At 38.0% G+C, this 11,994-nt stretch overlaps 1 protein-coding gene across 1 annotated transcript in view; it reads right to left on the reverse strand.

Moving 5' to 3' along the window:
• DACH1 (dachshund family transcription factor 1) overlaps positions 1 to 11,994 on the reverse strand; it is a gene marked incomplete at its 5' end in the record, with an annotated part of 684,310 nt that overhangs the window by 199,401 nt on the left and 472,915 nt on the right. Inside the window, 2 exons of the mRNA XM_019523822.1 lie at positions 6,604 to 6,776; positions 7,311 to 7,466. Of these exons, the coding sequence (XP_019379367.1) occupies positions 6,604 to 6,776; positions 7,311 to 7,466 (329 nt within the window). The remainder of the gene's footprint in view (positions 1 to 6,603; positions 6,777 to 7,310; positions 7,467 to 11,994) is intronic.

An 11,994-nucleotide genomic window follows, 5' to 3' on the forward strand; every position in this document is an offset into this window, starting at 1 on the left:
TGGTGGCAGTGGCAGGGAGGAGACACAGGGCATGCAGGCTCCAGGCTGTTGCGGGGTGGGGTGTGCTGACCAGCCCATGACAGCTGCCCAGAACTGACTATGTGGCCTACAGGCCCAAATAATTGCCTTCCCCTGAACTATTTGAAGGGCTGCCATAAAGAAGGTGGCATGAACTTGTACAAATACTCTTTTTCAGGCTGGGGGAGCATGTGCAGATGGTCTGTGCTCTTTCTGGATGGAGTGGTAAAGCAGCCAGAGGCCAGTATGTATGCAAAAAGCCAGTCAGTTAAAATGTAAATTGAGGTGTTTGTGCCTGAAAAGCTTGCTAAGAATTTTTTTCCAACTATTTGAGTTGGTCTAATACAGGGGCAAGCAACTATTTTGGGTGGAGAGCCGCTTACTGAGTTTTTACAAGCCATAAAGGGCCGCATGGCAGGCAGCCAGAGGAAGATAAATATTAATTTTCTAAATTTTTTAAGGACCCCATGGGACAGATAGAATGGCCTGGCGGGCCACATCTGGCCCATGGGCCGCATTTTGCCCACCTCTGGTCTAATAAAAGATACCCAAAGAACCTTGTCTGCCTATATCCTTAGACCAACTCAGCTACAACCTGCACCCCTGAAACATATTTTGGTTTGGTTTTATTCTCTGAGATGCTCCTTACTATGAGATTGCAGCACAATGGTCTGAAGCTTTAAGTGGGAGACGATAGCCTGTGACAGAAGCATAGCTGTGAGTGGTTAGGAACTCAGAGAGTAAATCTTTGCAGTTAAAAACTTCCAAGAGGGAAAGGGTAGGGGATTTAGGGGGAAAAAGTGGTTGAAAAGCATGAGGTGGACTGGATCCCAGAGAAACTTGCCAACAGGAAGGGGCCAGAACAAAGAAAGGGGTCTGTCCTACAATGTGCTCCCATTCAAGAGACCAGCTGAAGAGCTTCCTCAGGACAGAGCCAGCCTGTGAAGCGGACTCATCAGCCCATTTAAGGGATGAGCTGATGAGTCACCCTGGGGAAAAGCCAGCCAGCAAGGAGACTTGTTACTCACTTAAAACAATCTAATGAACACTGAGTACCATTCAGTAAGGCACTTAGGTAGGTTTGTCATATTTTCTCTTTCTTACAGGCTCCAACTTGGCCAATGATAAATTGTGGGGTTGGGAGGAAAGAGGGAGAAATGTCTGTAAACTTCTGTCAAGGTCCTTATTATTCTGTTAAAATCATTTTACACAGCAAGATGTTATATTTAGAGATTAATTTGGAAGTTGTGTTAATATTGTTTTATTCTGTATTTTTAGTGTTTGTATTACGGTCAATGGAAGAGGTCTCTTGGTGTATCCTTTCTTAGATGGATGGTTTGAAGATTGAGAACTGTGTATGCACAGTCTGTGGAAGACTGCTTGGCAACTCCAGAGTGCAGGCTTTGATTCAATACACTTTTCTTTTCTGGAAACGATCTTCACTCTTGGGTGTGTAACGTTAACACTTTTTATGACACTGGAGGCCCCAAGCACTGCTAACAGTGACCCTTAGAGCCTTTTGCCATCAGGTTGCCAGCATGAATCAAGCCCAAGTCAGAACAGATTAAAAACTGCTTCTACCTAATTGATGTTGGGGGGCCAGTATGTAAGACAAATTTCAGTTCCCACATCACAAGCTCAGCCCAATACTGCACAAAACTTAAAAGAAGAACTGCATAGACTACAGAAACTGGACTACTCTCCTATGACTCCTATAGGAAGATCTCCCTAAACAACTGCTGAGGAATATTTGCATATGCAAGAAACTGGTCTTGCTGTTGCTTTTCATTCATCAGGGCTGTGCCAGCATTTTAAAATGCCTAAGTGGCAGATATTTTAATGAAACTTAGACTCATTTGTCTAAGAACAATTTTTTAACTAACTTAGGTGCTTTTGTAAAGGTAAAATAAAATCTATACTTCTCAGTTTTCTCTCAACATATTGCTGACTACAGTTGCTGATAGGTCACTTCTCTCTCTCCTTTGAGTGCCTGTTCACATGCCCATTCTCACCATGTGTTACTTCAACACCATGGTCACATAGCTGTTGTTTCTAGGTAAAGAGGTGTGTCAGAGTGATATTGTAGCCTTGATGATCCAGAAATTATGCAAGAGGCAAGACATTTTAGGGTGATATCTTTTATTGAATCAACTATGTAGTTCGGATGAAGTTAGACAAACTTGCAAATAAAAGATAACACCCTAAGAAATTCTTGCCATATAAACAGCATTATTTTGTAGGTAAAAGGAAACCCTTTCCATACTCAATGAGTGCAAGGACATCTCAGTATGGGAAGAATTAAGTATGGAAAAGAATACTACAAGATGATCTATTGACTGAGATAAAATTTAGTATAAGCTTCGATCATAACATTGTGCAAGTCCTTAATGGTGACCTGCCTGGATAGAAGACTGTATAAGGAGCAGGGATATCTATATATATTAGTGGTATTTTGTTTTAATCATGGAAAAAACTGTGGATTTGGGGTTACTTTTTTAAATTAAAAAAATGGCAATTTTTTTAAATCCGAGAAAACCAGATCCCTGGTAAGGAATATCTGTCAAGAAGTCAAGGATCTTGCATAACATTATTGATAAAGTGAGTGCCACCAGCAAGGCTAGTTTCATGAAAAATTAGAGCAAAGAGCACATTTATAAGACTGCTATTTGAATTTAAGGCAGAGATATGAGGATCTCACAGATACCATCACAAATATCACAGGTTCCAAAATATTATCAGCCAGCAGGATCATCTGGGCCAATTTTTACATGAGGATTATCTGCAAGATCAGAGATGGCACTGAGACCACAGGATAAGGAAGGCATAAGGCATGACATTTGGAGATCAGACTTCTCTACAGAAGGAGGACTGGAACTTCTTGCTGATGTCCAGTGCAAAGAAATCTATCATTTCAAATAATCCTAGCCTTCCAAATGGACTAGACAACTAAGTTCTTGATTTTCCATTTGTGGTTTTAGAAGATGGATCTACTAAGATAGTCTGCTTTGATGTTCTGGAGACCAGGAAAGTGCAAGGTGGACAAGTGTGTTTGGTGCTTGAAATGGAGCTTGCACTTGATGGTGTTAAGCTTTCTTAGGTCTAACACAGGATACCAACCCTTCTCTTTGGAATTAGAAAGTTATGCTATAAAACTCCTTTTCTCTGAAGTGCAAAGATAACTTTGAGGTCAATAGAATAAAAGGTAACAGGAAGAAAACCTCCTGCTATAGCAGACTTTCATGTGAAGGATCCCTGAAAAAAGACAGGAAAGGGATCTGGCATAGGTATTGAATTGAAATGTAGTTGCAATATAATCCATACCTACTAGAGTATGTAGATTGGAAGTGGTCCAAAGCTAAAGAGAGGACAAGGGCAGGGCAACACCAAGGGATAACTGTTGACTGCACCAAAGGCCTTGTCTTCTGTCTAAAATATGCTATGAATCAAAGTGGGAAAAAGTATAGAAGTTGGGGCAAAGATAACCTCAGGTGGCAGCACCGTCGCTAAGTACAGACAATCAAAAAGCCTGAGGCTGAATTGATTCAATCTGGCAGGTTAGTCTAAACTGTATAGATTGAACAGATAACCAAGTGAACAGACATTCACTTTTGATTCTGGAAATGCCCCACATGCCTGCAGTGGCCCAGACCAGAAGTCAGGGGGCACTAGAGCATGCATACCTGCTTGGCTGGAGCGGACAACTTAGGCCCAGGCTAGCCCACCTATGAGGGGGGGGAAGGGGGGCTTGCTAGGGAGGTGCAAAGCATCCTAGGATGCAGGGGGACTATGAGTTAACTTGGATCTGGAGGGAATCTGGGACAAAAGTTCAATAAACCAATTTAACCTAAATTAGTTAAGTCTGATACTACATCCATCCCAGGTTTATCTTAAACCACTTTCATCCATTTTGAAAGCAGTTTATGTGCACTGAACTTCTGTTGTGTTACAGATTTGAACTGGTTTCTCATCACTTAAACTTGTTTATGTGTAATTTATGTCCTTAGCCCATGTGATACAGAAAAATTTAGTGAAAAACAAACAATTGTTCTGGTCATCCCTGAAGCCCATGTATAAATAGGCAAAGATTTAAAGTTTTTTTAAAAATGTATGTTTTTTCAAGTACAACATTTTTACTTTTGAAAACCTTGCCTTTGTTTGTAATTGTTCTCTCTCCCCAGCTATCTGTGTTATATAAATATGCAGTAAAGGAGTCTGGAAGAACAGACAGTGGGGAAAAAAGTGTTCTTAGGATTGTGGTACCTGTAATTAGCTCTATGGGAGAATGCCAAAGAGCAGTGCAGACTAAATTTCTCGCTCTTGCATATAAAATAAGATACGGTACTTTAGATGATAAAAAGCTAGGAAAATTGTGTAATATGTGCAGGATGCAGAAAAATAAGTATATTGGTCATAATATTTAAAGGCTGTAACACTAACAAATAGAATGCCGTGTCAGCCACTGTGTCCTCCATTGCTCTCTCAGTATCACTATATTCTTCATCATATATTCCTGCAATAGGAATGATTACTATGGCAATTTAGAAAATAAATTTAGAATGAATAACACCTCCTATGTTCCAGGAAACAGTGCTGGTATCACGTACCTCTTGCTAACTATCACTCAAGTTAAAACAGAACACACAGAGAGGCAGGAATCATAATGCAACTAAGTATGGCTTTTGTTTAGATGCAATGTTACTTTCTGATGTCAAAACGCCTATCAGAATAATAGATAGACTCACGTTGAAAAGTCATAATTATGCCCAGTCCTAATCACTTTAACAAGTTTCTGTCACACTTTTTAGCTTCTCACTTTCTGAGGTGAGTACATTTGACCCCCCCTGTTTGCTTAACTAGAAGAATCTGCACCGTCAGAAACATGGTCCTAGGTTATTGGAATGCCCTGCCTTTCTACCCACAGAAAATCAGAAATTTGCTGACTTTGAAAGGAGCTTAAATGTATTTTCTTTCTTTTTTTCTGTAATATACTTGCAATCATATAGTTCTTTACAATTCTAGGCAATCATATAGTTCTTTACAATTTTCATTTTTTTTTTACTACAAAGATTGTGCTGGGGAAATGATTTCAAACACACCTCCAAAATTAAATATAAAACTGCACTTGCAAATCTTTTTTGCCTGTGAATACAGCTGATCTGCTTATAAACTTGTAATGGCAGTTTTAGGAACTGCTGAAAATCTGTTTAGTTTGACAAGCTGGAATGCAGCCTTTAACCTGCAAAACAAAAATCCAATCAAACTGGTAGAAGAGCATTCTAACATACATTCAGTATTCCACCTATATTCTGGAGAATTCACCTGCTGCTTAAGGCAATAGTATTTCACATCACATTTATTAGTATAAGAAAGAATGCAGCAGATAAAATAAAAGATGAATAAATGGCAAATCAATATGAATATTCAGAAAAAAATATATGCAAAATTCAGCAGAGCATCCCTTACTAGGGAAGGAAAAAGACTCTATAAATGTGGTAGGACATGTCTCCACCACAGTTTCAATACTGCCTACACAAAACTTCAAAACCCCACCCCGACAGTCCTCCACCAAAGCTGGAAGTGAAATTATGATGCTCTAGGAATGCCAACTCTACAGCATACCAGATAGAGATCTTGAAAAGAGTAGAGTTTATCTTAACTGCTAGAGTTCCAGGTTGGAGTGTGTGGGGGAGACTTATTTTTCAGTGGAAGTTTCAAGAGCATCAAAGGATATATATGGAGAGATTTGCCCACAGAGATCCCTGAATAATGCATCAATATTCCAAACATCTAACTTATCTGGGAAATGCACACAGAAACTATGAACCAGATTCTATTCTACCTATTTGTCAAATCAATAGATTTAGGCACCTAAATGTGATTCTATTCCATTCACTACATATCTCTGAAAAACTGTTAACACAAGAGGTGTGTATCTCCTCTTCTTTCTCCATACTTCCTCTGTGTCACTCAATCTTAAGAATACAACAGTAGCATATTACAAAAGTAGATGCATTAATAGATTTTTCAGGATTTGAACAGAGTAGAATTAAAATCTGTTTTGGTGTTTAATAGGTGGAATAATACAGCTCTACCTTTATAGACTAAAGGACTAATTCAATATTAAGTCAGAAGAAAGACTTTCCAGTTCATAAACAATGCCAAAAATCAGTATCTACTGCAGTTGGGTTTTTCAATGAGATTTTTCATGCCAGCACTGCTCATACTGGGTGTCTACACGAGATGCTAACTGTACAGTAGCTGAATAATACTGTACAGTAACATGTCACAGCACAAAGAGTGCTAATATGTTACTGCACAGTATTATTAGGCTACTGTGCATAACTCTAGTTACTGCACATTTATTTCATACTTGATTATACAAGTACAAAATAAATGCACAGTAACCACTGTTCAGTAGTGCCTCATGTAGACACAGACAGTACATCTTTATGATTTACTGCATGACATTTAGTGAACATTAAACCCTAAGTTTATGATATCTGATGAGAACAACTTTACTTTAACCTGACATCCTTCTGTATAGAAATGAACTACGTATAACCAATATTTCTCTTTGATGTTTACCTTGATAACAGATGTCTCGACTCTGGATGGGGGACTCTGTACTTGTGCTGCTGCTGCCATATTTGCAATGGTACTAAGATGGTTCATCTGGCTCATTGCCATTGTGACAGATGCTGGAGGTAGGCTGACAGGAATTAATGGGTGGGGCATCATCATAAAAGGAAGTTCCAGTCCTACAGGGAAAGAAAAAACAAAAGGCATGAAAATATGCATATGATTTTTTAAAGATAAAATGTTAATATATTTTTCTGATGAGCAAATGATGTTGAAGTGACTGGCACCAAGCATGTTTCAAACTGAACTCTTCCAACATTTCAATACAGAACATTTAACATGTATGTGTGTGCATAACTCCCACTACTATGTTATTTATACAGAGAGAGAGGCTGGTATACCTCTTAGTTTGTTCAGATCAGGGTAATGCTGTACCATACCATAGCTAATCCATTGCTGTTCATTATAAATGCTGTCTATTTTAATACTTTCTGTAAGGTGCCTTACCAATAAATTAGTATGCCACTGATGCACAGGTTAAGAATTGTTTTAAGTTTCAGTTTTACTGTATCTATCGCTGTTCTTTATTACCCTTCCCCTGCTTATCATATTGCCCACATCTTTTATTTTGCAAGGCCTATTTAAGTAAACACAAAAGAAAGACAGGACTTTGCAAATTGCTGATGTTAGTGTTGAAAGATGTCAACCCGTACCATTTGGCAGAAGGTGGTTCTGTTGAAGAGGGTTGAGAGGATGACTAACTGGAAGATTATGCTGTCCAGGCAAGTTGGGGTGGTTAACAGAGGCCTGTGATCCTTGGGTGGGGGGAGACTGAAGTTTTTCTTTATCCCAAGAACCATCACTGCTGCCTGTGGGGAATGAATATAAATTATTTGGATGAAGGAAGACTCCAAATTTGCAATGTGTGAATTTGTTAGCAAGGCCACCAATTGAACCCATTTTGCAGCTGGCAAATTTGTTTTGGAATATGGGAGTTGGGGAAAGGGGGTTTTGTTGTTGTTTTATATTTTGTTTTTTTGTTTTGTTTTGTTTTCAACCAGGAGGAAAACCCATCTTTTCAGACAATCAGGTAAGGATAGCATTTGAAGTTTATAGTTAGAAACACAAAGGTTTGTATTAGTTGATTTGGAAAATTAGTAAGCTCTGAATTCTTAATTTCTGGCTAGAAGAAGGGTTTAAAAAATAGTTCCAATGAGAAATCAGCAATGTATTTTTTTAATTTAATGTTATATATGTATTATATTAATATCTTCACTTATCTTTTTGTAATTCTATATATACACTGTTTGTTTTTTATGCGGTAGAGTATTTTTACATGTCAAGTTTATGAAATTTTGTATTGTCTGACCATGGCCAGTAAAATTTAACTTTTGCTCATATTTGTTCTTCAATTTGGTACTAAAATAAAACTGGAGATATTAATTAAAATTATCACTCACTGATGGCAAGCAGCATACAAGCACTGCTACAAAGATAAATATTCCATTTATATTTCATTATATTCTACAGAATATAAAAAGTAGAAGGTCCATTCCAACAACTCTTGTGCTTGTTTAATGGTTACTGAAAGTAAGAAAGAATCTGAACTAATAGATGATCAGTATAGCAGGATATCAGACTATGGAGAAATCAGATTTTCACTACAGTGACTATCTGTACCTTTTAATACAATATAGTAAAACAGAAATATTCAGTTTTATACCAGTATTTCTCTCTCTCTCTCTCACACACACACACACACACACACAGAAGTTATTGATTTGTATATAACTGATGTGATGAAAACTTTAAGGGATCTCACAACTGAAGAAGTCTTTTAAATAAAAGTATGAACACTGTATATTAACAGTATGAATATAAACATATGTAAGCCCCTTTTGTATATGGAACCCAATTTTGAACTACTTACTGAACATGCCTCAGTGCCTTCAACAAGTTTTCATAGTTTCATAGTTGTTAGAATCAAAAGAGACCTCAATAGATCATCAAGTCTGACACCCTGCCCCAGGCACAAAAGAGCGCTCGGGTTATATGACCCCAGCCAGGTGTTTGTCTAGTCCCCCCAAAGTAAGGGAGAGCACCACCTCCCTTGGAAGCCCATTCCAGATGCTGGCAACCCTTACTGTAAAGACGTCCTCCCTGATGTCTAACCTAAATCTACTCTCTGTCAGTTTGTGGCCGTTGTTCCTGGTTATTCCAAGGGGTGCTCTAGTAAACAGAGCATCTCCCATTTCTTGCTGTCTCCCCTCCCCCCGCTTAATTTGTAAATGGCTACAAGATCCCCTCTCAGCCATCTCTTGAAGAGGCTGAAGAGATCCAGGTCCCTCAGTCTCTTCTTGTAGGGCTTTACCTGCTGCCCTTAACCGTATGAGTGGCCCTCCTCTGGACCCTTTCAAGGTTGTCCGCATCCCTCTTGAAGTACGGCGCCCAGAACTGGACACAATACTCCAATTGTGGCCTGACCAGTGCCGCATAGAGGGGAAGTATCACCTCCCTGGACCTGTTTGTGATACACCTGCTAAGGCAGGATAGAGGTATTGTTTGATAATGATTGTTAAGGCTATGACCAACACAATCTATTTAATGAACATTATATTTCTATTTAGCTTTTAAACATTTCCTTCAAGTTCTCCTTTTTTGTTCACTTTTTGAAGCTACTTTTCACAATAAGCTGATCAGTAGTAGGACATAGTCTATATACCACTTACTTCAATAGCAGCTAGATTAGCCCATTAGTCTTGACATTTTAAAACAATATTTTTATGAGATGACAAAAGCACAAAAGTTGGTAAAATTCCAATTTAATTCTCTAGATCTATTAAAAACCTGATTGTAAAAGCTGTACAACATAGTTTATAATGAAAAATACTCAGTTACTGCCACAATTTTCTTTTCCTAGCTACTTCATGAAGACAGTTAAGGCTCAATATAAATTCTAAGTCATTAGCTCAATACTGTCTAGATCCCAATGTAAATTGTTCAGAAGTAGGTAATGAAAATTCAGCCCAAATTCTCCAGCAATCAAACAATGTGGTTTTATTAAACAATGAAAAGAATCAATTATACTGGATACCTTTATTATTTTACAAGGAATTGAAAGAACCCTTATCAAATGTTTATATCTTAGCTTGCCAAGACATGACAGTCTTAGGACCAGATCCTGTTTTCTGATAGGTGGGTACATCACCTTCAATTTTGAAGAGTCAGATGCTTCAACACATATATGAAGTACCACATTTATGTGTACATCCCGAAAGTAAGACAATCACCTTGTTTTGGAAAAGTAGAACAAAGAAAAAAAATCCAATCTTACCTGCTACAGCACAAGCTTACCGTGCTAAATGCTGGCTACCTGAAGCAGGGGCAGAATCCATTCATCAACATCACTCCCCCGCCTCTTGCTGCTCAGCCAAAAGCTACCGCCTTTATCTGTGGAGCTTTAGTGGGAAGGTGAGTGATGCTGATGAATGGACTTTTCCCCTGCTCCCTGTGGCTGGAAGCCAAGAACAGCCTCGGCAGTCATTCCAGCACCCCATGCCTCCATTCCAGCCTAGAAATCATATCCCTTGCTTAAGACACTCACCCCAATTTGGGATGATTAATCTTCATTAAAAAATGTGTGATACACAAGTAAATATGGTATCTGGCTTTCAAATATGCTGGCCACCGGTGAGACTGGACTTTCAGCTATCATTTGGAAAAATAACTTGATTGTTTTATTTTTGTTTCCTACACATCTTTTTTTTTTTCTAAATGGTATATTTATTATCAGAATAGATTGTACATTTTATGCTTTCCAGATAACATTTTTGAAGAGCCTGACTATACAAACTGATTTAAATTCAGTAGGGTCTCAATTATGTATCTTCCCACAACCAATACTCCTACCTGCCTAAGACCATTACAAAAACTTTGTTGAAATTCAAGTTTTGTTCTGAAGATTTCATATTAGGGTTCTTCCAGGCCCTGAAAAGGGCTCACTAGAAAAAAAAAATAAAGAAGGCAAAAGGACAAAATGATTTTTTATGGACCTTAATTCAAACCTGGATCATTTCGACATCTCCCCCCCCACCCCATTTTATGTATAATTCTTTTAGCCTCAACAAGTTTTCTATTTTAAATTTGTACTTATTTTTTCCACTTGTATTAAAAAACAGATGTGTTATCTGGTTAAAGGTATGTAAATGCTATGTGTTAAGATAAAATGCAGTTTTTTATTGCGAAAAGCTGACCTTTATCATATGCAAATAGAAAAAAATAGGGCAAGTGAATTTGCATTTTATGCAGCATGTGAAATCTAATGCATCTCTAAAAAGTGGGAATCTTTCTAGGGTTTCATAGACATGTTGTGATAGAGTAAATTTTGTAAGCCATAGAGTTTCTGATTAAAGCATTTCATATCTGGACACAAATAAGAGCTTTTGTAAATGACAGTAAATATTTTTATGCCTTAGAACTACTTGTGTCCATTGCTTTGAGTGTCAGTAAACCAGTAATGTAATGAAATAGCAGGGACAAAATCCAGAAGGACTACCATCCAGGCTAATGCTTAATCAGTGAGAAATTCTTTGACACTTGGAACATGTCTAGGCATCATGGTTTGTGCCTGCTGATGTTACATCACCGTAGCTCATCACTACAGCGACGTAGCATCTTGGGTAGGTGCACCGTTGAAGTCTAATATAATTTGCCCACCTTAGTTTACAATGTAAATAAATCATCGTGACTATCCAAGCCATAAGAGCAGAAATCACTTTTGAAGTACAGCAAGTTACTCTTAATCCTTCATATGGACAAGCATAGATACAATCAGCAAGCATTGGCCATTTGCTGTGTTTTTGTTATGTTAGTTGAGTTCAACAACTTTTCTTTTAGAGGAAACAGCTATTGGTATTAATATAAAACTAAAATAAGTGTTATCCCTCAGCCAGCAATTCCCTTGCCTTTTTTTAATTTGATTTTGTCATACAGACAGTCATTTCAAAAAGCTTTAAAAATCTACTGCATTCTTCCTCATTACTTGTTGCCCTGCTGGAGGCTTACGTTTTCCAGTTTCCATCAGTGGTTGTCAACTCTTTATAATAGGATTAAGAGCTTGGACACCTGATATCCCTGGGTGCTGTAGTTCACCCTTATAAAAGCTGTTTGCTTTAAATTGAGAGAAAATCAGTTTTTAGTGGCATAATTAATTAAATTATGCAAAGTGTTCCAGATTCAGCATAACACTTTCTGAAGCGAGAACTGGAAGCTCTACCTTGCATTTCAAACTGCATTTCAATTGATACTGCACTAGACTGACCAGAGAGTATTATTTTGAAGGCTTTTCTCCACCAGGGATCCAATTTAGAAATGTGGATGTTTAACATTAAGTACCCA

This window comes from Gavialis gangeticus, unplaced genomic scaffold (assembly GCF_001723915.1).
Source record: "Gavialis gangeticus isolate Ggan-Ray unplaced genomic scaffold, GavGan_comp1, whole genome shotgun sequence".
NCBI classification, from domain to species: domain Eukaryota; kingdom Metazoa; phylum Chordata; order Crocodylia; family Gavialidae; genus Gavialis; species Gavialis gangeticus.